This window comes from Conger conger, chromosome 4, assembly GCF_963514075.1.
Source record: "Conger conger chromosome 4, fConCon1.1, whole genome shotgun sequence".
Taxonomy (NCBI): domain Eukaryota; kingdom Metazoa; phylum Chordata; class Actinopteri; order Anguilliformes; family Congridae; genus Conger; species Conger conger.
Genome location: NC_083763.1, coordinates 28,948,531 through 28,975,016, shown reverse-complemented (window position 1 = coordinate 28,975,016; position 26,486 = coordinate 28,948,531). Strand labels below are relative to the sequence as shown.

The window sequence follows — 26,486 nt, the reverse complement described above, 5'->3', positions numbered from 1 at the left end:
TGTGCTGGACAGAGTAGTACAATTTGGGGTCTTTTTAACTTTGTGTTCACCCTGGACCCCAAGTCCTTACCCTGTTTCCCAAGTGCTTCCCTGGGCCCCTATGCCAATAGGTCTTTTTTCACTGGCTTTTAGAAAAGGTCACATTCCATTATATTCAGTTCATTGAATATTCATTGTATTTCTTCCACAACCCCACCCCCACGTCTGGTGCAAAATCATAGTTTCCTACTTTCCTAGGTCAATACTAGGTTCCTTCTCAGTCCACAAACCCACCTTAAGATCACTTGCACGTTGATGTATGCTGTATATGAACGGACATGAAGAAAACAGGTTTGACTTTATTTTAGGTGATGAGCCCTGTTCTTATGTGCTGAATGAGACATGATGCCACTTCAGAAGGGAACCAGACCCAGCCAACGACCATAGGGAAGTCTTAGCTACCTCTCATTCAGCATATGATCTGTCTCGCGGAAACCCAACCACTTCACACCGGCTGAGTCACAAGGCTCAGCAGGGGTGCAGGTTTGGGCGGGGATATGACCATTCCGCACATACAGAACATACTTATATTTGCCCCCTCACCTCCTTACATTACCCTCTGCTGAGACAGTGCAGCACTTCAAGTCTGTCTCAAACCCAAAGGCCCCATGAATGTATATTTGAGGGCCACAAGGTAAGCTAGTCTACCATCTGGTAATACACTTTTTGCCCCCTGTATAACTGCATGTGGCTGTAGGAAAAAGGGAGAGGAGTTGTGAAACTTGGCAGAGACCAATTTAATCGGTTGGCTTTCTTCGTGGTTACACTATATTAATAATGTTAGCTAGATTCTCAATGGAGAGGATACAGTAACCAAAATAATGTTAGCTTCTTAATGTTAATTATAAGATTATTGAGTTTAAGAATAAACCTTTTTAGCTTTAGGCATAATCATTTTAAATATCTTGTATGAAGGTACATTTTAGGAGTTCTAGGTTGTGTAGCCTAATTCCTGCAGCAGACTGTAGGACACCTGTGGATGCCCATGTAACGAAGGCAGGAAATGAAATCGTGTCAGAATTAAACCCACTGCATCTTTCCACTGTGGACTCCCAGTTGGAGTTGTTTAATGATATAGCCAAGGCTCAGACCTGGCCCTTTATTGACTGAGCCACTTGGGGTTGTAGGGTTTATAATGTAACTTAATTGTCTGTGGGCAGAGCGGGGTGAAACCCACTGGTGGATCTTCATTGACCGCTCAGTTTGGCTCTGAGGAGGGGCCGTAGAATTTCTCAAGCCAAAAGCGGAACTTTTGTTTCAGCTTGGAGGTTAGGAGAAGGGCACATGTCTCCCAGCCAGAGTGATCCATCGCCCTGTTGGATTTGCACAAGTGCTTCAAGGGTTTATTTTGCAAACACGCCCAGAAAAGATGGTTCTTGCTCCCAGTGCCTTCACTATATCTTAGCTCTCAGCTCTGTCTCCTTTCTTGCGTCATTTACCAGTAGACTCCCTGGTGCTGCACAATGGCACTTTGGTCTTTGCAGAGTCCATTTCAGTTACTATGAATTTGTTCTTATCCCAAGCAATGTTTCTTGTTCTGTTGGCTATATCCCTCTGTTCAGTTTAAAAAGTGTTCTTTTTAATATTTTTAGAAGTGCTACCTGGGGACATTGTTTCTCACATCCTTTCCTTCTACTTTGAATGTGCATGTGTACTGTACCTAAGTGTGAAATAGTTATTTCAATTCAAAGAGCTTTATTGGCTTGTAAGTAATGAAAAAACATTGCTTAAGCCAGAGATTTGATATGGCCTACATGAATAAAATACAATGTAGCATGTGATTGGCACTACAATCGTGAGATGTAAAGATAGTTTGTTTGCAGTTACTCAGACCCCCTTGTTCTGTGACATGCCATGAACCATCTCGGCACAAAAGGGGCAGCTATTCCCTCACCCATGACAATTTTGAATTGTTCTTCAGGGTTCAGGTGAGGAAATTGAGTGAGAAGTCCTTTGGTGTTTTTGAGTATTGCTGAGAATATGGGACTGCATCGTTCCTCAGTCTAGAGGTTTCCTACAGATGGTGTTTTTATTGACCTTTAACTCGGCCTCTGACTTTTAACAGTTGACGTGATTTATACAGATGTGACAAGCTTACACAGCTCTGTTTGGAAATCTACAGGGATGAGCAGCCAGGCCCAGCATGCTATGTTCACCCGGGCATGCTCCGCCCTTACTTTGTGACTTCCGTTCAGTTTGCTACCGATAGCTTCATTACTGGGCTGTAATCGCAAAAGCGGTGATGTGGAACGAGTGTATGGCTCTATCTGGGGTCCCATGGGAGTAAGTAATAAACTGTCAGAAAGCGTGATGAAAATTGCATGGTTGATGAGGACAGCAAGACCCCAGTCTAGCCACTGCTTGGTTCCTCTCTGTCATTCTCTCCCTCTGTCAAGTTGGTGTCAGGGGCTATGGTCTGGAAAGTCGCATACCATTCGGGCTGCTCCAAATGGCAGAGAAGGGGGCTGGTGACTAGTCACATGCAGTCACGGCCATGGGTATACATGCAGAGTGGTGTTTTGAGGAGACCTGTGTGCGTTTCCCTGGTGTTTGTAGAGCAGAATGGCAGTGGCATATGGTCCCCACATTGCCCTCTGTACAATCGAGTCTCTTCTGTTCTCGGCTGTGAGGGCGGAGGGGGAAATTCCTGCCTTGATGAAAGCATGACACCGACAAAGCGCAAGCCTTCCCAAATCCAGGCTTTTCCCGAGCAAGCAAGTATAAAGCCATCCTGAAATATCTTGAGTGTGTGCTCTGCATGAAAATGTACCCAGACCTATTCTTTTATTGTGTCTCCATTGTGGAGTGCTGCTTATCATCACTGTACCCTTGTGTTCTTAGTGATTCTGTGTTCAGCAAATATCGAGGCATCCCCGTGATGTGTGGGAATGGTTTGAGGATGCTTCTTTATTGATGCATAAAACTACCACTTAAGATTGAAAACAAGAGCTTTACCTGCTTGTTGCTGGAGAGAAATTCAAAAAATGTAATGGTCACAAAATATAAGCTGTATTTAATGCTGGAACTTTGGAGAACTGTCTACTTAAGCGCTGAACTGAGGTCAGTTTGTTCTTTCCCTGTAGCGAGGGCAAATGAAAGTGAACCCTCAGAATTATGAAGCCTGCTTGGTATGAAGAGCGCTAGCAATGTCAGAGTTATTGGCTGATCACACTGGCCTCACTGTGCGAGTGAATATAAGCCACTGTTTCACTGGTCCTGTCTAAGGCTGGTTATACTGGTTTTACTTGGGAAGAGATTAATCCTGTACGATGACTGGTTTTGTTTTTGCTCATGACTGATTAATCCTGTAAGATGACCACAGCCCTCTTTTCGAAGGGTCTGATCCTGTAGCTTGGTTCTAGTCCTGCCATTGGCAGCATGCTCTCTCTACCACACCCTGCACACCCTCTGTCAATGTCCTGGTCTCCACACAGCCCGCATAGGAGAGGTTACCGTCTGGACAAGGGTGATGGGGCTACTATTTTCGGCACCCCCACAGTTACATTCTTTGGGGTGAACCCTGGTTATATTTATCGAAATTATTGCAATATGATCTTTTATAGGCTGCATATAGTGCAGCTTTACTGTTCTCAGTCTGAAAAGCTAAGATGCGATTAAAAGTTCATTATACAGGTTCAGTCTCTCTTGAAGTTTACAATGGTTTTTTTAAATTTATTTTTTCACTCCATGAAGACAGGGTCTTTATTCAACCAGGTAATCCTATCTCTTCCTTCTGGACATGAAAAACAATTAGGCAGGAAATGCATATCAGTGGGGATGGTAAAGTGCTGTGTGAGGCTTCTTTTAGCGAATTATGATTGCTCTCTCAGAAGTCCATTTACTCCACGTGACTCAGAAATGGTCATACCAACTTTTCTTTTGTCTTTTTTTCTGTATCATTGTGTACTGATGTGAGGGACCGTTGCCAGGAGAACATTGAACGCGGAGAGCTGCAGGATGAGCAGCAGAGTTGTCTTATGCTCAAATATTCCTTAAGAGGACAGATGCATCTAGAGCAAGAGATGGAGAGATGGTAGAAAAGTGATGGGAAGCGTAGAGCGGGAGGGAAGGACTGAGAGCTGAAAGGCGAACCTCAGGCCTACACTGTACCAGCCCCTGAGTAAATCTTCACTGCAGCAGATGAGCAGGGAGGACCTGTGGAATGGACTCTCTGCTGAAACTCCTCCGTTGAAGAACCACTGGGAATGGGACAGGAGGACATAGTTCTGAAGCCATGAAGCAGCATTGAAAGATAAATCACTGAGAAGAGGCCATGGCAGTGGGTGAGAAGGTCAGCCTTGGTCTCTGCTCAGCTGTGGCTAAGATGGTGGCAGGTCTGATGTTTCCAGACAAGGGAACAGAGTTCACAGCATAGAGCAGGGTTAGTGGATCTCTGAGGAACTGGAACGAGCCCCCTCTCCCAGATTCAGCCAATAGGACAGGATTCTCAACATGCCCCTGTGGGACTTGTTTGTGTGAATAAATATGGAGCACTACTAGTATTGAAAGGACTGCATCACATGGAGAGATGGTACATAGACACAAGGTCAATTCGTTCAGCGACGTGTATGTGGTCACCACTGCATTTATTTTTCTAATTTGACAGAGAATCAAGTCCTTCCTGTCACAGAGCTGCATTCTTCTCAGTTTGACACGAGCCTCTGTGCTATGGCGAGGACTGGCCTGACCCCTGTGTGTAGATGTGGTGGTGTTTAGTGTTTAGCCTGGCATGGGCTGTCGCACCTGGGCCCCGTCTGTCTGGGAGTCACATTGCTGCCCCAAGGGAGTCTGTGCACACCAGCCCCCAACCCCCCACCAGCTCATAAGTTACTGTCCTCAGATGGGATCAGGATCTCATTCACAACACATGCAAACACACGTTTACTTGCTTGCTTATAGCCGTCCATCGAAAATTGAAGATGACATTGCTTGTATTTATTCATGAGTGGTTGGTCTCTGGCCGTGGATATGTTTTCGAGGCGGTGGCACTGCTTGTGGCTGTGGAGACCCTGGAGCTGCTTTGGAGCCGTTGGTCAAAAGGTGGCCAGGAAAGAAAGGTCTGGCTCTCGTCGGCATAAACGGTATGACAAGCCGTGATCAGCGACGACAGGCCTTGTAATGGTGCAGTCGGTTGTACGACTTACCCGGTTCAGATTTCACAGCTGTACTCGAAGTCTGATTACACACTCGTGCTGATAACTCGCCAGTTATTCTCCACTAAAAATGCAGATTACTTTCTCGTCAAATATGCCGTGCAACCACAACGCCTTGATCAAATAGCTTTGCAAACATTCCAGTGATTTATGGCCGTAGTGGCGCTGGGAGAGCGGTGTGCTCAGCATGACTGGAGCTACAGCTCGGTTTAAATGGTCCTTTTCAGACCTGGTTTCCTGCTTGCGTAAGCAGGCCCCAGCCACCGCACAGCTTATAGCAGCTCAACCCTTCACAGAGACGGCCTTTAAAGCGTGAGCCAATTTGTAAACGGCGTGACTGGAATTATGTCTTCATACCTTGCAAACGGCCGTTCACCCTTCACGTTGGTGAAGTCCCTTGTCGCCCCACAATTCCCTCCTCGCCCCACAATTCCCTCCTCCTGTTCATCCGTCTGCCTCTCTCACTCTACCCTCTGTGCACCCTCCAAAAATAACTGCCCATCAGGCCGCTACCATGATGAAAGGCCAGCGGGTGCAAGCAGATTCCTGATTCCATGGAACTGATTGGTGTACGTCACTGATCACTCCTCGCCCACGGCACTGCTCTTGGGACAAGTTGCGTATATTTGCTGTCATGTGGAACATTGGCTGCACCATACCCATCTTCATGTGGTGAGAAAGGGCTTCTTTGTTTCCCCTTGATCCTTTCCTCTCTAGTATCTAATTCTACACCTCACCTGTGGTGTCATCTCAGGTTAGGGTTTGTGTTTGCAGAGTCCAGCCCTAAATGAGTGATACAGGTCTTGGTGTGGGGCACATCCGGGCCTTTTGCATGAGCTGGAGTGTGCAATCGTAGCGGGTGTGGCAGGCGGTGGGGTTGGTCCACGTGCCTGAGTTCCTGACTGTGTTTACATGGAAAAACACTGGGCAGCCTGTTTCACTCATATATGCTACAGTTTGAAAGATGTGACTCACCCCCCCTCCCCGTGAATATTAGGCCTTTGTTTTGTGTTTGAATAATTCCCTCCAGTTTTTTAATTTTTTTTAATTTTTTTAGTTTGTTAGTGCTGTAGACTGTGTTCACTGCTTCACTGTGTTGAGCTATGTCCAGCCCGAGTGCACGTGTGACAGGGCAGCCGGCCACGTTCTGACTACTGCAGGGAGGCTCGCGCAATCACGCTCACGTGTAGCGAAGCGCTGGCTTTTATATCAGTCTGAATATTTTACGCGGCTTATTTATAGAAGAGAAAAAAAATCCCTCTGAAGACACCTAGCAATTTTGAATCATCCCCATACATATTTCACTGTGGAGCAAAAATAGCCTGGCTGGACGTAGCTGGTAACGAGTGGCATTTCTCATTTTCAGACCGGGGGCGGGGGAGAATCCGAGCGAGGGTGTAAGACTTCTCAGTCTGAGTGAAATGCCACGAAAGTCATGTGGCAGGTAAATGACAAACAGATCTGAAAGAAACGTTTAACGGATTCATTTTTCAGGACAGCTCCATCCAAATCTCTGGCTTTCTTTGGATCTGGAGGTTCCACATTTGTTCTTTTTCCAGTTTTTTTCGTTCACTCTCTCTTACAGGAAGATACGGGACCCCTTCCACAGGCTCCATTTTAGTCTTGGGGAGGCTTTTCGGGAAGGGGAAGGGGGAGGGTGAGGCGGTTATCACCATGGTGCAAAGCCTAGGTGGCCACGTCCCATGACCGTACAAGGCCGACTGCTTTCAGGATTCCATCGCCACGGGAGACGAGAACCTGGCTTCTGCAGATAGACCAGACCAGTGAAATTTGCTGTTGAAACTTGTATTGATTGCCTTCTGAAACTTGAGGGATGTGATCTTCTGTTCTGTAATATATCGTACCAGAATCACTAGCCATCAGCTGGAACCTCTTTAAGCAGCAGAGAGGGTGGAGTCTGAAGAATCTGTAGCTACGCCCTGTCTGTTCACTCTGCTGTTCCCTGTACCTCCTTTTGAATGCCGTATTTGAACTGCAGTGTCTGAAATAGCAGTTTGAAATTTCAATCATTTGAAACATCTGTGATGTCTGAGGATTAGTCCGCTGACTTCAGCTCCCCCCGCGGTTGCTAGAGTATATTTACGCCCAAGGCTCGCCCCAATCTTTGTATTGGAAACCCTGGTCTCGGATTTCACGTCTCGGAGTGGGATTCAGTCTCCTAATAGTCCATTCCCCCCCCCCCCCCCCCCCCTCCCCTGTGCCTTTGGGGAGAAATCCGCCCTTCCCGTTGGGTTTTCTCTCCCTCTGGGCGAGTGCAGCTGCTTCTGGAAATGAGTGGCAGGGCCGGTTGGTTGATGAGTCCAGGGAATTAAGGGGACAATGGGGAGATCAGGTGGGGGGCTGCCAGACTGATAAACTGATGAGGCAATTCTGAGCGTGCTCTATTCCCCACTCTTAAGGCCTTCAAGATGACATATTGCCACGGTTTGAGAAAAAACCTCCCTTACAGTTTAAAGGGAAGTCCCGGGTTTCTTTGTTGTAGAATAATCTCACTGTGAAGCTGAGCTGGTGAATGAGTTTGTTGGAGATGTTTCTCTTTATGAGGGGGTGGGGTGTACTGTCATTAATAATAATAAGCTTAATCTTAATAAAAAATAAAAAGTCCTTCATTAAATATAAAAATCTGCTATAGTTGCTGCCACCAAATTTTGGACAAGCTTCATCCTTATTTGTGGTTTCGACCATTCACAGATGGCAGATTTTGGAAATCATCAATGATTTCAGATTTCCAGGCAAGATGCTTGCATTTTAACCACGGATAAAATTATAGCAGTAATAATACAGCCAACTAATATCTAGGTAGTTTTTTCTCTTGGGCGCTTAGCTTGTTAGCAAGAAATAAAGGTAGATGAGTTTGCTCAATTGCTACCATTATTGTTTTAAGGTAGGCTACCTCAGTAAAAGGCTTTTTATCTTATGAGTAAATAGACTGATAAATAAACCGATTGCGACATTAGTGGGTATAAATATTGACTGATTCAGCTGTAGGGTTTAACTAGTAATTGGCAAGTAGGTACAAAAATGAACATTAGTTCTTTGTAAGAAAGCTCTGGTGCAAATATTAATGAAAGATCAAGCTGTAACATTAGTTATTGCTAGGCAAATGCCAGTACAGAAATTAGAAAGTTGCGATAGTTTCCAGTATGGTAGAACATCTTTCTCTTTGAGCCGGATAAGATTGAGGCTATTTAGGGTAGTGGCCCAATTGGGAAAGTGACCAGTCAATCAACAAATCTCATACTTGGCCTGGGGCCAGTGGGCAAATTTATTGCCGAGCCCTGAATAACAGAAATAAGTATTTTAAGGAATTTATTTTTAGGAATGTTTAATTTTATTTTATTTCTGGACTTTGTAGCACCAAAATGGCAAATATATAGGTTGAAACATGACGAATAAATAATAATGAAGCTGCTTTATTTATTTCTTTTTGCACAGCATGATTAGCCTATTTAAACATGCAAATTGCACTTTTCTTCCGGGGGTGAAAAAACAAAAAAAACAAAAAAAAAAACAAAGGCTCAGTGTTGAATCTGTTTTCTGATGAAAGGCTCAGTTAATCAGACATAATTAAGGAGCCATTAAGAAGCACCTGCGCTAACGACAATAAAAGGTAGGCAATGCTGGGGGAAATCTCCATGGGAATGGTCCAGACGATGCTGTGATGGGGAGAGTGATTATAATATGTGTGGGGGGTGGTTTGGGGTTTCTTCGGCCCCTGGGGCTGTGAGCGTATGGCAGGGCTCCAGTCCCTCAGCCTGTCAGGCAGGGCCTTATCAGCGCTTCACCTTAATTTCACACCATCAGCTGATCCGCGTTTCCAAACGGGACGGGGAGACAGAGGGGAGGTTCCTGCGCCCGCTCCCCAGGGCACCGAGACGTGTTCGGGGGTAGACTGTCTCTAGACCTCATTAACGCCCTTTGTTGCCTCATGCAGCCCAGATGCAGCGCGCGGCGATTAAACCGACACCGCCACAAGTCCTAAAACTGACGGAAAGGTCTTTAATCTGCCGGCCGACTCATCCCCCCTTTCTTCCCGCATCTCTAATTAATCATTGCTGTTGAGACCATAATGTTGGTTTAATCCAGGGTCGCTGGGGACATCTTCCTTTGTGTCTCTGCCTGAGACTTCTGCCATCTCTTTGAGCCCCTGTGATGCCTGCGTTTGTTTGAACTGAGGACGATACGCACTGTCAAAAGGTTTGATGTTTAGTGGCATTGTGCAGAAGGTCGTTGTTGTGCCGGAAGGATTCATGAAAGCAATTGTAGGAGGGGGTGGGAGTGCAGCTCGGTGTTTGCGGCACAGGAGCGGTCCTGACTTCCCGACGGTGCCAACTGCATGACTGCAGCTTGTCCAACTACCAGCTTTGTCTTGCTGGGTCCAGTCGTGCTTACTCCTCGCTGCATTTGACAGCCCTGAATGCTCCAGGTTCGGATGCAATCTTTTCCCGGCTGAGACTCTGATGCGATTTATTGTGTCAGGCGTTGGGTGCCGATTTTGCCAGGGTTCTTTAGTCTGATTCTGCCATGGCTTCACCCACAAAGAAGTCCAACATTAACAGGCAGGTGTCGTCAGTGAGACGCACCTTTGATCAGTGCTACGCTGCTGCATATGACTGGGAGCAGGTGCCACCAGAAGTGAGAGTTGCAGCTAGCGATTGGTTCCAACTATGAAGAGAATCATCAACCTCATCTGCATTCTAGACGGATGAACTGCTCTTGTCACGTGTTAAACGTAGACAGTCTGTATCTGCTGATGCGTTTCCCAGGGACTAGTTCTTGGGTGACATTGGCGGGTTGGCTGTCACTGTGTTTCAGTAGTCAGGCTTGACTGAGCTGTTAATCGACGACTTGATTTGACATCTCATGTGAAGTCTGTAGGGTCAGAAATTTAATTCAGCCTCCCTGCAGAACAGTGATAATTGTAACTGAAATTGGTTAATGTGTTTTGGGCATTGTAGTTGTTAAAATAAGCTTGTTCCTGTTAACCCCTACCCTTTAAAAATACTTGTAGTGGTGTATTAATAAATTAGGACACTAGGATTATGGAGAATATTTCATTCTATGCAGTGCGAGGACCTGCAGTACAGGCCAGTGGAAACGCTGCTTACCTACGTCATGATTTGGGAAAAGGAGGGGAAAAAAAGGCTGCTTCGCTGACTCTCCGAATTTCACACCTGCATGAAAGGAACTTGGGAGTTAATTCCTGTCCCCCTCTCCAGCAGGAGCTTTCCTTCTCCAGGCTCACCCTGGAGATGCCCCATACCAATGTCGTTCAGATCACAACACATTTTTACAAATATATTAGTGCAGGCTAATAATAATTTGAATATCTGCAGTTTTAGAACGCAGTGTATTTTTTCCTTGTTTTGGCGCTCTCTCTGCGGAAAAATGCTTAATCCGACATTAAGTACACATGTCTTGCATGAACATCTCTCCATTTGTGCATTTGGATGGTAGTGTAAGGTTATGTAGGCTATGTGTTACCGAGGTGATGCGTGCATTCGTTGTGTAGGAGCATTAAAAAAATATTATAAAAAATGAAATAGTCACAAATCCCTTCCTATTGCGTACTCAGTCTATGGATACGGATTAATCTTCGAGTGAGGGGCTGCCATAATGACACTACAAACGGCCCTTTATAAACTGGAGCACCCGGCCCTCGTGAGTTCTTTGGCAGTTGATACGCAAGCGCTGCACTTGTATGATGTGAAGTGTGTGGGAAGTAGGGATGTTGTTACCGCAGCACCTGCAGGCCCTAGTCCCTTGGTTCCTTCTGCTCTTAGAGAACGTATACCACCCGTGCATTTTATGCACACGGTGAGAGTCGCCCACGGACACAACATGGAGGTTCCTCCTCAAAGGTGTGTGCAGCTCGCTGCGAGTGCCTGACAAATAGCCATTTCTCTGAACGGAGCCACCCACCGAAATTCCTTTTGAATGGACCGTATGTTGACCGCAAAGGCCATTTCCTCATTTGACCACAGGGAAGCCGGCCAGGCTGATGAAACACGACCCGCTTTGAGTGTTCCGGGGGTTGAGAGTTTGTGACAGTTTTGGCACTAAAGGGAGAAGGCCATGTAAAGGACAGCTCTGAGGTGCAGGAGCCTGGTTGGGAGGAGGTGTGAATTATAACCCCCTCCCTTCCTCTGTCTCTCTCACTCAGCCTTGATATCCCTCTCTCTGTGCCTGAAATAATTTAGTTTGGGCTCCTATTAAAATGTTGAAATATACTGGTGTCTGAAGTGTTAGTGCTTTGAGCCAGGTCTGGTTCACATCGTAGGCTTGATAATGCAGGGGATGGCTAGCATGGTAATTCCATGTCAATCAACAGATGTTTTGACTGCATTGTCAAATATTTGAATGAGATGAGATTTTACATGCTGATATGCCCTTGTAAGAAACCCCTGGAACAGAAATGAGCCTACACTTGCTTGTTCATCTGGGAGATATGAACTAACAAAGTCTGCACTGTGATTCCAAGGCTTTCCATTACTGTAGATTGTAGAGAAATGGTTCATGCCTCTCATAAGAATTAAGTGATGAGTCCAAAAGTGTGTTGAGTTGACATGGAATTACCAAAACATTGCAGTATGATAGCATGAATCACACATTGTGTGAGGTCGGCACTCTCCTGCTTGGCAACTTGTGCTTGACACTCTCTAATAGCTGATGTCATGGGACTATTTGCTTCCATAGTGATGGCACATTCTTTTCTGAAAAGCCCTTTGGTCTGAAGAGACTTCTGCTGGACCTCCACTTCCCGCCAAAGGTGCTACAAGCAATTCATTTCAAAATACACACGTTTTATGGTTTATGGAGAAAGTGAACCAAGATAGGTGAGGCAACACTGAGTCACAGGCGTGTAGTCATGGTAGCCATGTCTGTTTGGAGCACTGTTGCCTGCAGTTTAAATAACTGGTGTTTTCCATACCAACAGCTATTTTTGCACCATGTTCCATGTTGTTTCTTACGCAGGGGAATGGCTGGTATTCGATCATGAATCACCACGGCCGGCTTTAGTAGGGTGTGCTACTCCGTCCTGTGCGCACTGGTGCTTCACAACAGTCAAAAGCCAGAATGGCTTCTTTCCCTTATAACTTGCAATGACATTTAAATGATCTGGAACTGATCATTTAAAGGAGTGCCTCGCCAGATAAGCACATTCCCTGGAGTGGCCTTGCAATTTGGGAGGGAGGCAGCTTGACAGTGTTTAAAGGTGTTTGGTCTGGTAGACGGGCGGCCGTGGCCCTGAATGGGTCAGGACCAGCGGGTGCGACATAACGTGGTGTGGACTGCGTTTGAGGCTCTTCGCTGTTGGGAAGCTGCTTTTGGAATGCTTTTCAGGTGTTAAATTGACACAGGCAGCAGAAAGCCAGCACTGAGTGGCCGTAACACTTCAGACAAAGTGCTTCTGCCGCACTGGACACGGGACTTGGAGACCTTATCAAGTATTTATCATGAAAACCAGCTTCTTCCCCTCGGTCGCGTGCGTGGCACCGCCACTTTAGATAAACGGCCCGTCCCACGCCTCTGGGGGCATGTTCACCACCGGCCATTAAAGAAAGCCCCGACTGCGCCTAGCGCCTCTTCTTATGTAATAGTTAAGGGGGAAGGGGGGAAAAGAAGGGGGAGAGGGGGCTCGGTGATGTAACAGGAGCCGGGGCCCTTTTAAAAACGCAGTCCCGCCCCCGCTCTCTGGAGCTGTTCGGAGGACCGGACGGTCCAGGACTATTTCTGTCCTCGTCGCAGATAGGAGAGCGCCGGCGCCTTTATCCACCCTCCGTTAGAATGGAACCGGCCTGTGGAATTTCTCCCGGACTTAACCCCTGCGTGCAAGCCGGGAGGGGCTGAAGACGGGGGAGCTCCTCCCTCGCCCGGCCGCCGCTGAGAGGAGGAAAAGCCATCAAGGAAGCCTTCGCCTCAGTCTCCCCCCTTTGCGTTCTCCAGCATATCCAGATGTGTTTGTGAGCTCCAGTACCCACCGTAACGTGCTGCTCCTCTGACGGAAACATCATGAGCGTTTAGCTAGCATCAGCCTCCCCTCTCCGAGGCAAGGAGGAGAGAGAGAGCAAGGGGGGGGTGGCAGAGTGAGAAGGAGTGTGTGAGGGGGAGAGAGCAAGAGAGCGAGGGGGGAAGTCAGGGGGAGCTGGAGCGGGAGTGAGCAGAGCGCTGAGGAGAGCTGCCGGAGCTCGGAGACATGCTGGCCAACGGGAACGGGATGTCCCGCCACTGCGGGGCGGCCCCAAGGGTGCAGGACGGGGGTGAGCCGGACCTGGTGGAGCTGGATTGTGTACCGGCGGCGGGGGGTTGCCCGTGGGCCCGGGTCCCCGGGGTGGACGGCTGCCTGGCCGAGCCGTACTGCCTGTGGCTGAAGCTGCTGGCCCGAGCCAACTGGGGAGACCTGGAGCTGGGGCTCAGGTGCCAGGACACCCTGTGCTGGCGCAGACTAGCGGAAGAGACCCGCAGGAACTACCAGAGGCTGAGGGTAAGGCAAGGACCCGGCGGCCGCAATCACTTTGTCGGACACATTTGTTTCTCACGTGTTGTTGTGAGCACGAGGAGGGCGTCATTTGGGACAGAAGCCCAGGTCTTCCTTTGGGGGTGGGGGGGTGTATGCGTGGGACGTGCAGCCTGTATTGGATTACACAGGAGGACTGTGACCGGGCAGTATGGTTTTCCCCTGGAATGTTTTTTTTACGTGCTTTTGTTCATATCGGGTTCGATCTCACGCTGGCAGCCGACGTCTATACCACTTCGTCAAACTTCGTAGTTACGCGCCATGTTGTCCCGATTGGTGCAAGACGGCCAAATGGGGGAAGTGTCGACTCCCGCGAGGCTTCACGCTGGTCATAGCCCAGGACGCTTTTTGCAAAATGTCTTTCTGAAGCTGCCTTACTAATGGAATAATTAGGTTTGATCTTAAACTGTAGTTTGAGTGTCAGCCACAGTCGGTGTATAGTTTGCATTCTCACGGCATTGTGCACGTTTGGGAGGTATCCCGACTGAGGGGAGAGAGCTTGCTGGGAAATGTGATCCATTCTGAAAAAAGGAGGCCTGTTTTCCTGTTTGTAATGAGTCACTTGTGAAAGGTTATGGAGTGAGTGGCTTTTCTGAGAGGAATATGTGAGTCAGGCCAGTCAAAAGAGAGTAGCAAGGTTGGGCTGGGAGTGTCTGAAGGTAAACAAACTCATGCGCTAGGGGTGGGCATTTATAGCATTTTATATTTGCTATAAATTGGTGTTTAGTTACCATCTTGTTCAAATGTTTTGTTTTTGAGTTATGCAAGGCACATTAATTTATCGGGAACTCCACTGGTATGTAAACTTTATTTTGTTTTGCCTTGCAAGCTAGCCAACCATTTAACAAACCAGTCGGGTAGCTATCTTTATATTCCCCTCATAGAAAATCCAAAAGGACAAAAGATGCTGCTTCTTTAAGCTCCCCCTCTGTGGGGCTAGGTCGTTCTGTCCATTTCTGGTGGGAGATGCCGGGATTGCTGGAATATGTGGAGTGCCAGTGTGTGCTGTGGGAGAGGTTCAGCCATGGTGCCATGCTATAAATACAGTGTAAACAGACAGCTGGCTGCCTTGAGCCCCTTAAATTCACCTGGACCTCACAGGAGGCATCACTGTCACTTTCCCAGCGATGCAGGGTTCTTCAGTGGAACTTTTACTCACCACCTCGCAAATAGCCTAAATGTTGTCGTGAATGTATGACTGGTCTTACCATCCGGTTCATTCTCGTTTCTCATCCCTCTTTCTTTTTTTAAGAGTCAAGCAGGTTCCAAACCTGAAAATAATGTGTTGAGTACCTCAATTAATCAGTGGCGTTTTGTACTGAGGGGTGGAAGAAGCCTCACACAATGGCCGTATTTAGTTTGTTGGCACAGGAGGGGGTTTGCACTGTGTGGAATTCTGCTCTTCCTGCTGTATAATTCAGCACTTTAAATATAGCAATGGAAGGGGCCTCGGAGAGCCCTTGGTGGAGGAGAACACTCTTGAGTTGTGCAACATGTCATAAAAGTTTTAGGCGGCGGCATGAGGCCAGCAATAAAGAATCATGTGCCATTAAAAAAGAAAATATCCACACGGCCGAGACGACAGAATGAAGCAGGCTTCTGGGGCCTGGGCCGTGGGTTGCATTTGTTTACCTCGGGCTGGGCCTTTCATGAGTCATTCCATGAAAAATCAATGTAAATGTTCTTTATATATTCAATTAAGAACATGCAAAACATTAACCTCATTGGAGGTGTCATTCTCGAGGTATTGGCTCTTAAAAGAGGGGGGATGGTACTCACGAGTGGATATTGGGGTTTGTGTCGGGTTTGGCGCATCAGAACTTTCACATTAAAGCAGTGAAACAATTTTCTGTCTTGTTTTTGATGTTGCTCATAGAGGTGTTACTGCTATGTCTTGATCATTTCAAAGAGAAGCTAAATTCTCAATAAAACATACTTTGGATTCCTTTGTCAGCACCACTTGGTATATGGTATCCAGACTTGAAATACTCTTAAATATCCTGGTTAAGAACATTTATTCTAAAAAGTTGCGTCTGGCCAGAAAATGACCAGACTTAGTTTTCTTTGTGGCTGTTCAAAACAAAAAGAATTGCACTCGCGAGCCCTTTTAAGAGCCAATATCTCTAGAATGACAAATTAAATGACATTCATGTTTTGGATATTGTTTAAAGCACTTTGACATAATGTTTGCGCAAAATTTCAGTTGTCAACTCCTGCACCTCTAGTTGAATTTTCATGGAATGACCCTCATGGCTTGCGTTTGTGTTGGGCCATGGGCTTGGGGGTCAATTCTAGGCTGGGTCAGTTCTGGGTTTCTCTTGAGCCTGGTCAATCGTGGGTCTTGGTCTCGCTGGGTCCATCATGATTCGTGTTTGTCTCACTCTGGGTGTCTTGCCGGCTGAGATGGGCTGGGCTGCACTGTGGAATCCTGGGTTGCAGTGATCTCATTGTGCTGCACGGACCCAGCCTACTCCCAGGAGAACCCTTCCGACAGCCAAGGAACGGGAGAAAACACAGTTCTGTTTAAATAGTTTGGAAGACATGAGCACACGTGGTCATATTCTGCTGAAATCCAGAGTCATGAGGGAGCCAGGGTTGCTGGGCTGTTACTGCTTCATTGGCAGGCAGTACGGGTGGGCAGGTGTGGTCATCAGACAGGTTGCGCATACCCTTCCAGAGATGATGGATGGAGAAGGCGTTGATATAGTAAATGTAATATAGGTGTGCGTGTGCGTGTGTGTGAGAGAGTGAGTGTGAGAGTGTGTACATGTGTCAATTTGCCACTGCTGACAGGGGTGCAGGGGTGCAAATAAATTGCTTGCTCACAATATAGTTGGTTAGCTGAAGTGAAAACTTCAAAAAGACAAAAAATATAAATGGTGTAGTGTTGTCATGAAGTCACCTGTTCAGGAACATTTTCTTACCAGAACACTACAAAAAGAGGGCAAGCTCTGTCGCGTTTGTCACTTTCCAAAACATTGTGGAAAGTCAGTGTTGTGGTTCGAGTGTTTGTTACTGCAATTCCTCTCTTGACCTTTAGGAGTCCGACCTATTGTACATTTAAGGTTCGCTTTGGAAATGGATGCATTCCTGAAGCACAGTTTGCCTGGATTAATGTGTCTTGGTTGGTTATTCTGATTTGTATCTTAAACAATGGCACTTTAGTCATTGTCCAAATGTGGCCTGAGGAAGCAAAATAAGAACCATATTATTTCTGTAAATTTGTGTTAACGTTTACACTATCACATGCAGTTAGGGTCCTAGCAATATCCTGCCTTGTGTACTTGCAGGTACTTGTACTTCCAGGCTGTCAGGTGTTACAAAGTGCTTTTAGAAAGTTCTGGAGAAAATTCCCTTTTTACTATATTTTTTTCATATCAGCATCATGGCGGCGGCATTAACCTGGTCTGTGAGGAGTTTAACTAAGAGCGAAGCGCAACCCTAGTCCGATGCTGTAGACTTTTCGGGCTTATTTTCGTCACGCCACTATGTAAACGCCTGCCCTCTGACGCCGGCGCACCCTCTGTCCCACAGGCCAAGCGGAAGGATGCCAGGGAGCAGAGCGAGGGGACGGGGACGTCTCCGGGGGAGGAGGAGGCCTTCTGCTGGCCCGGGCCCAAGACGCTGCGCCTGCTCCGCACCTCGCAGGGCTTCGGCTTCACACTGCGCCACTTCATCGTCTACCCCCCGGAGTCCGCCGTCCACTCTTCCGTCAAGGTGAGAGACCGGCCGGCCGCCTCAGAGCAGCGCCAGAGAGGAAGAGGTTGAGCCCTTGGGGTCTGAAACGTCCTCACTGGTTCTTTGTTAGGCAGACAACAGTCGTTCACAGAATGAATGGAGGTCAGTGGGATTTCATCAAAACGGTTTGCTAAACGGGTAATTTCTAGGAAGCTGAAATCAAAAATATAATGTTTTCTCTCAGATTATGCATATGTAGGTTGTCAGGACCCAGTACAATAGCACACAACCCGTAATTGTTGTGATAATACAACAAAAATCTACTTTTAATCGAACGAACACCGGTCAGATGCGAGTCACTCTGAGCATAACGTGATGTAAAGCAGCTAAGCTAACATTAGGAAGTAATGTTAATCGGCTAAAATAGATTACGTTATGTTAATTAGCTAGGCTGTTAAGCTCACGTTTAATTGAACTTAGTTATCTAATGCTAATGGCTAATGGCTGCATTTGTCACTACCGTTACTGGCCACTGAAAACACTACTACTGCATATGCCTGCTCACTTCCTGTTGTACGGACAAAAAAAAAAAAAAAAAAAACTATGGGAAAAGGTGCCAGTTCGGCATCTTCATTTCCTGTAAAATCTTGCGCCATAACAACCACGCTGGCCGACTTGGTACCTGCTTTGTGCACTTGAGCTGATGGTAGCAGTACAGTCTTTAACGGGTCTGCTGGAAGCTGTAGCTTTTGGAAGCCAAGTGGTACGTAGATCACCAAAACACTCTCCCCTCTCTGCAATTTCTCTTCAAGACTGTTGGAATGGTGAAATATTCCAAGTCAGTATTTTCATAAGGGGCTTCACTCCACTGAGCTGCATGCAGTCCGAGTTGACGAATGGTCTTTCAGAGACTCATATTCTCCCCCCGTCATATATTATTTTTATAATAACCATGTTCAAGTGTAAAGCGCAGGCTTTGCAGGGGTTCTTGGTAATCATTTCCATATGGGAGTCCTGTGCGCTGCTGGGATTTTGGCTCAAATCAATAATGAGTCATGCTATTTAAATTGAGTACTGCATCAACTTAACTTACCACGCCAAACTGAGAGAGGTGTTGGCTTCCTCCAGTGACTAGTGGCAGATTATGCATTTCCGCAGCCTCTCTTAAAATCCAATTTGTCAAAATTGGGGGGATTGTGTTCCTGAAGGTAACCATGCCCAATGAAGTCACTGCTATGTGGAAGCCTTTTTTGACTTGCTCCCCAAGAAATAAACATCACAAAATCTTGAAAATGTTGCTGCATTTCAGTTGCTGGTATGTGCAGTGCTGTTTAACTTTTCTTTCTGGGTTGACACATAATTCATTACTCGCCATAATTCATGACTCACCATGCAATGTATACGGTCTTGAGCCCTAAACCATGGCTGCTTTTTTAAAGAAACTACAAATGTACTGATTTTGGTGACCTGACTTTTTGTTTTTGTATATTGTATATATGATTGGCTTGGACAGTTGTAGCTATTTTTGGCAATGATGGCTGTGTTGGATACTTACAAGAGTTTTTGATGACCAGCTGGCTTTTCAATGGCCAGTATAGGGGCACTTGGTGGTTTGCGGCCAAAAGCAAGACAATACACTGGAAAGTAATTCCTCAGGAGCTTGTACGGTGAAATTGTACCAGCGGTACATATGCACAGAATAGTTATCCATGATTTGCTATAATTAATCACGATTATAAACATAAATCTATGTTTATATAGTGCCGCTGCTTCTTCCCTTGAGCACAGTATTCTCCGCTTACTTGGGCCATTGGAAATCAATCAGACTAATGAATTAAGATTAAACATATTGAATTGGGTAATACATACACACATTCCACCTGTCGAGGCATAGCATCTCTTCACAAGTTGCATTGGAGTTGCATTTTCTTTCTTTGGATCACGAACCCATGGCTGATCCTGCAACCATTGAAAAGCCTGTACATTATGTCAGAAACGTACCCTTCATTGCACACAAAATCAATGGGCCATTCAATAGCATGCTGAAACTGAAATTGAGAAAATAAGATTAAAATTAAACATAAAAAATTTTTTTTGTGCAATGGCACTATTAATTCTAGGCATACCCAATTAGCTTCAACCAGCTTCTGCGTCATTACAAATTGTCTTTTACAGGGTTGTTTTAACTCTGCTTACATCTGCCTGCTTATCTCGAAAAGACTACCTCATCTCCCATAAATATTTAGCACATAATGGTGTATATTATGTGCAAAATTCATAATTAATTTGTTTTTCATATTGTATAAAACAACATATTACAACCTCTGGCGCAGTGGTGCTCAATCATGTACCATAAAGTACTGAGAATATGCATGTTTTCATTCCATTTCACTACGCCTGCTGATTTCACAGTTTAGTTTAATTAGTTCACTCCTCCCTGGTTGACAGTGTGTTAATTAGAAATCAATAGGTTTAGCAATTTTTTGGAGTGAAAAAAAAAAAACCATAGTACTTTTATTGCTGTTCAGTCACCGGAGATACAGCGTTAACTACCGAACAAAACATCAGAAGTTAACATGCCAGTTTTTCTCCTGATGAACGAGGATTATGATTATGGTTGCTTATTGGCTCTCTTGATGTGAATTGGACCAATAATAATAGAGAAATTGGCCTACAATAAAACTGCACAACTACCCTGTGTTTGGAGTACCATATAACCTCCCGGTGTTACAAAAACCTATACACCATTCCGAACAGCGCAACTACTAGTTTTGCACTCTTATGCGGGCATATCTCTGTTCAATCATTTGGTTATTCTTAAGATTAATTAAAAACCTATACTAAAATAAAATACATTTTTGTATGAAAAGGGAAGGAATTGGACTTTACATAATACATAAAATCCAAAAATGAGCTGGAAGTAATTACTTATTCACCTTGACATTTGCACTGCTCGGAACATTGTGAGCTACCTTCGTGTCAGGAACACCTACTGTCTCCTGTTATACTCTCTTCACTCTGTCTGTTATGCATTTGCAAATGAGCAATTTAACATAATTCTTTAGCCAAAGCAGTTGACAGCAGGCACGTTAGATGGCTAGAAAACCACTGCTTGCTTCACAAGTTGTTGAGAAGGTGAGCAAATGGGTTTCAGCAGGTGGTTGAGCACCATTTTGTCCCCAAGAAAGGTGATTGAGAAGTGGGTTGGTCACATGCACATGCAAAACTATACTTGCTGTCACCAGCAAAAACAATTCAATGCTTTCAATGCCGATTAAAATAAATCTGGCTCATGTCTGTATTATCAGCATAAAGAAGTGATTCTGAAATAGCTCATTTTTTTCATGTATGTAATCGTATCAAAGCAATTATTACTTAGCGATTCTGGTGTTCAGAAACTGCAGAAAACCAAAACCTGACCCCGAAGCATAAGCCTGCTGTTCTGCTACATTTTTGTCTGACAACATTTTTCAGGCCCTTTATAATTGGCTGTCATTATGTATATTTCTCCTAGCCTCCAAAGCAACTTTGGAAACCTGCCTTTGTTTGTTTAATCTCCCACAAATCCAGACCAAATCAAAAAGAGTGCGTAACTCGATGGACTGGCTTGCTGTAGCACTGTGTGGGATGAAAGAATTGGAACAGTGGCTTTTTCCAGCTTGCCTTTCAGAGAGGGGCTTTATTTCATGGGGTACTGATGGGTGAACTATAGGTCAAATTGAGGGCAGAAACAGGTGCTGTTTTGGTCACAGAGATGTTTGTTTCCTCAAAATGTGAACTTCACTTTCTTCAAAGCACAGACTAAACGCTTTGTTTTCTTCTTTTATGGGGGCTGGGTTGAAAGCCTCACCCACAAAGGGCACCAGCAGAGGGGTACCTCTTTAGAAGGGTGTTTGTGCATTTGCACAAGTGCTTTCAGTAAAAGAACATTGCTGCTTTTTTAAAATGAATTATTCCAGATTTGCCCTCCATCTTGTGCGGGTGGTTGATAATTATGAACTACTGAATGGCTGTGTGCCAGAGGAGCGCAGCAGAGCACATGACTGTAAAGTAGTGGTTTCCATAGAGACAGACACAGTAAACACAGATTAAAATGGTGTGAAATGACTGGCTGGAGGGGAACAAGGCCAGCGAGTGCATGTCATGCATGGCTGAGAGTGATCAGATTAGGACACACAAGGGATACTTGGATGAACGATTACTTTAAATGAAGGATTAAAGATTCCAAAAAGAAAATAAAAAATCTGAATGGTTACTATTTAAATATATAAATGATTGAATGAAATGAAATACAACCCACCCCCTACAGCGTTTGCGCAATGTATTTGTCTGCCCGGTTTTTTGTGCAGCAGGATTGTTAATGTTATGTTATAGTTACAGTTGGTTTATACAGCCGTATATTTACAAAAGCAGTTCTCATTAAGGGTGCAGTGGCTGCCCTGGGAATTGAACTACCGAGTTCATTCCAGCAATTAATTAATCTCTTCTCTCCTTCCAGGATGAAGACAATGGAAACCGAGGTAAGAACACATTTTTTCTTCTCTCCTATTTTCTGTGTGTGTCTGCATTGTGTAGTGGTTAAGGTACATGCCTGGGAACTGCAAGGTCGGTGGTTCGATCCTCTGTGTAGCCACAATAAGATCCGCGGAGCCGTTGGGCCCTTGCCACAGGCCCTTAAACCCTGCACTGCTCCAGGGGAGGATTGTCTCCTGCTTTGGCGTCAGCCAAATGACATACTGATTTACCCCACTGAGACCACCCCACTCCTGCAGCTTGCAGCCCAGAATCCTACACCTGAACTGTCCCCTCTCCCAAAACCACAGTTTGGAGGACTGCAGCCTTTCTGAAAAGAACTGGGGGGGGCGGGTTGGTGCTGACCCGGTCATGATAGCATGCCCCGTTATTGTGCGGCAGTAGATTTACAGTGTCGCGCCTGTGTGTCTGTGTCACGGCCCCGTGTGCTGCGTGTGACGTGTGCGGATAGCGGAGGGAACACCTAAAGGGCAGGGACGGGGGCCCACTGCGTACCACATCCTTCACGGAAAGTTCTCATTACTGACAGCTTGTAAATCAGCGCTCCGACACTTTCTGAAGGCCAGAGGCCCGACGAGTGTAACCCAAGCACCTGTCGGTTCAGCAATGGGGGGGGCTCTGGAATGCCTGTAGCCCCTCTGCCAGTGATTTCCATTCATCCTCGCATTGAGACCCAATGCCGTAGAGCCTTGGTCTTTGGCCAGGTCTTAAACGTAACCCCCCCCCCCCCCCCCCCCGCCACTTCCCCCCCCCCAACTGTCGGTCAGTGCAGGGACTCGCAGGGCCATCTGCTCGTCGGTATTCTTTCCGCATCTTCGGTTCTTCCAGGGCGGTGGCACAAATGCCTCCGCTGGCTTTTATTAAGAGCGCCCGGAAATGGCCGTGCCAGAGCGCTTGCATTCCTCCCCTCCCCCCCCCCCCCCACACCCCTCCTGCCCCTGGCTGGACGTGCCGTTTGCCTCCATGTTCTCACTGGCTGCCTTAGCACCGGCACACACCGTCCTCTACACTTCAGCAGTGCGATCAGTGCCGTTTTCCCATCGACTGTATGTGCCTTTTGTGTCTCTCGTTGAATACATAGATATGCTTTTGGCTCAAATTGACTTATTGGTTAGTGGGGGGAAATTGTATTTATTTTTAAAATGTTTGTATTTGATCATTAAAAGTAAGATGATCAAAATGTGGAGCTTTTAAAATTAAGTTGTGTTTTGAATAATATAACAGTGTTTCTGCAGTTTCCTTTTTGGTTGAGTTCAGTTATGATTCAGAATTAGAACTCATTGAGGTCGATGTGTTCCTCTTGGCATGCCCTGCAGGAGATTCCTGCTTTACTTCGACTTGGATTCCTCCCCCATTTTCTCAACACCCTGATACCTATTCTTGCTATATTTCGTGCTATAGATGCACCACCACACACTGCGCATGTCGCTTGAGGATAACAAGGCCAGCATATTCATAGTTCTTGCATCCCCAGGCACCTGGTCTCACCAGTAGTGGCTGCTCTAGAGCGATGAGACCAGCTGAAATACCTGCTTACCCCCCATAATTCTCTGAGGCTGAGGCAATTGTTTTCTCGCCAGTGCAGACCTCCAGCCATAACCGGCCATGGCGTGACTGGGACTCAAACACCAAGTTGCAGGGCTCACTCTTTCCTGAGAATGACTGTCTTTACAGCTCCGGTCTTTACCCGGAGGCCTAGCAAATATTCTAGGTGGAACGCCTTTTGGATTTGCTTGCAGTCTTACCTCAACTTCCTGTTTTCGAATGTGAGCACAAATGGGAACACTGGTGCAGTTAGGAGTGACGTAGAACTTGTTCTGCCCATGTCTATTGCTCACTAAGAACCTGAAGCTCTGCTGCTGTTGCTAGTCCAACAGCTATGTCTAATCACTGAATCCCATGGTGCTTGTGATGGTAGACATTGAGACTGGCAGGCAGGGGCAGGCTTTCACTGTAAGATGAGTTGTGGAGTAGGTTTATGAGATACTGGGTTCAGCATAGGCTCATCAGTGTCCCCTCTGTCCTGATGGCACATTCCTGAACATCATCCAAATACCCACTCCCCCCTACTCCAGCCCTGGCAAAGAGAGGAGAGCAGGGTGTATGTGATACTGCTGGCACTGCTCATGCCAGTGGGGTAGGTGGTAGTCAGGGTTCCCATTCCGAAGAGCTCCTCATGCAGCTCTTGGGACCAAAAGCTTCAGAGCTTTGGTCATAAAGGCAACCTGCAGCTGCAAGTGTACTTTGTTTTTGGTTTTACGTATTCCTCTTACGGCTGCCCGCCATCCTTCATTACAGGTGTTTCTCCTATGCTGTCTCCACACTGTGGGTACGCCCTTTAAAGCCCTTTACAGTTTCCCCAGCGACGTCCAATCAGCCCGTCCCTCTGCGGAACATCTGCAGCATGGACGATGCACAATGCGTGCACAGTGTGGAATTCTGGGAAGGGAGTCTACCCAGATTGTTTGTTTGTCTGACTTGACACCAACACGGGGGGATCGAGCCGTCGCTGTTTAGACTGGGCTCACCACATGTTGACAGTCGGGGTGTTGCTGCTGAAATTCCTCCAGTCTGGGGAGAGACATTGTGTGTGTGTGTGTGTGTGTGTGTGTGTGTGTGTGTGGTGGGGGGGGGGAAACACAGACGCCCAGCATCTGCTGTGATGTGGACACCACAAGCAAAGCGCATGGGTAGAAAGAGACCTGCTCAAGTGTCCCTGGTTACCTTGGCATGTGCGCATCTGTAAAGAATCCCAGCTGAAACGCACTCAAAACTCCGTGTTCCGTAGCTGCTCTCTTTTTCCCCTCTCTCGCCCCCTCAGTTTGGAAGCGTTTTTCCGCGGATTGTTGAAGGGAAGAGAAAGGAAGCGCGCCGCACTGCGCCTGCGGAGCCCCGGCACTTGGAAAGAAAGGAAGACGCACATCTGTTCAAATATTTGTTTTCATTCTGAGTGGGATTCCTTGCTGGAGACTTGCAGGTTGAAGAATGGTTCCATTAAGATTGCAGAGGGAGTAATAGCACAGGCAATACAAATTCCCCCAATGTCTCCCGGGGCCTGTAAAAGCCCACCTCCCGTAAAAGCTTAGTCGCATTCGTTCCTCCTCAGACTGTCTTCCTGGGCAAAGATTGGACTGCACCTTCACTGAAATGTCGTAGACATAGTCTTTCTTGGCAAAAAAGTGGGTTACCTTTGCAAGTTCTAGTGAACGTAGCCACCTAATTTTTTTGTCATCTCACTAGGCACGACAGGCGGTTCCTCCTCAGGCTCTTGGTCGTATTTCACTCGAACTTGCGACACGGAACAGAGCTTGCTCTCTAGATGTGCCCCATCTAACCTTGACCCTTTGGGCCCCAGGTTGGCCTTTCGGGGGTGTGGGTTTCAGGCCAGCGGTTCCCTGCAGATTCCCTTGGCGCTGTGTTTTACAGCACAGCCCCCACGTGCAACCCCCACCCCTCGTAACTTACCTTTCCTCCGGGGTGGCTCTGAGAAACCCACGGAGGGGTGCTTTACGCCCCTAATTTTGGAGGCGGAAGGCCTGCTTCAGCAGCGGTCGTAAATACGCTCACAAAGGAATCTCACATGAAGGGGAGAAAGCAGGGATCAGTGGAATGTCGCCCTGTTAGGCTTGACGACAGAGAAATGTGGAGTACGATCTTGCTGAACACCAATTCTCAGTTGGGAGAGCATGTGATTTGCAGTCCCAATGATGGAATTGGCTCCCAACACAGAGCGTTTGCCCATATTCCACATTTTACTGGAGGCAGGTCAGTGTACGGAGTAGAAGCACAGGCAAATATGCAGCTGCCCGTTTTCAGACTCACCCACTCAGATTGAAACACAGTTTCCAGTATGCCATGCCCCGTGTGCCCCTTCTTGCCTTGCTGTCTATCGAGTTCCTATCACATCACATGTAATATCGCTTTGATGGCAGTAGGGCTGGGGCAGAAGGCAATGGCTTTCTGATGGCAGAACCTCTCAAAATGTGATTTTAATCCACAAAACCTGCCTGGTCAGCAGATGCCCAGCGGCGATTACTTTGATCATGTTGAGAACCATGGAATCTCTGCCAGGACATGCACATGGTGCAAAACGAGCCCCTAAATCATTCACTTAAGAACTGTTTATCTACTCACTGATACAAATGTTGAGTATTATAACCGTGTTTATAATGCTTGAAATTATGAATAGATTAGAAGGTTAGGGGTGAAACTAGGGAGGAATATTTTCACATTTTCTGCTGTTAAGCATTCATCATGGGTAGACTATAAATTGTCTATCGTATGGGTTTCATGATTACACAGTGGGAAAGTGTAAGAATTGACAGCTAATGCTGTTCTCGACTTCACACCAAATGCAGACGTCACCCAGCTCGGTTGCTTTGAGAGAACTTGATGGGGGGGGGGGGGGGGGTGGTTTATCGTCACATTGAATCGCAGCAGGAACTGATCTCTCCAATCTGTGCTACTGTGCCTGATTTATCCCACATAAACAGCCTGTGTTCTTCGCACTCCTAAACTGGCGGTATCCAGGCAACAGTGGCCAT

The 26,486-nt window shown here is 46.5% G+C and overlaps 1 protein-coding gene across 3 annotated transcripts in view; it reads left to right on the top strand.

The window, feature by feature from the left end:
* Positions 1-26,486, top strand: part of LOC133126304 (rho GTPase-activating protein 21-like) — an 83,226-nt gene that overhangs the window by 19,240 nt on the left and 37,500 nt on the right. For 2 of the 3 annotated variants that reach the window (XM_061238377.1, XM_061238376.1), the window contains exons 3-4: positions 17,266-17,448; positions 21,908-21,929. In XM_061238377.1, the coding sequence (XP_061094361.1) occupies positions 17,266-17,448; positions 21,908-21,929 (205 nt within the window). Of the gene's footprint in view, positions 1-13,680; positions 13,699-17,265; positions 17,449-21,907; positions 21,930-26,486 lie in introns of those variants that run through there. The other variant, XM_061238378.1, reaches the window with a different exon arrangement.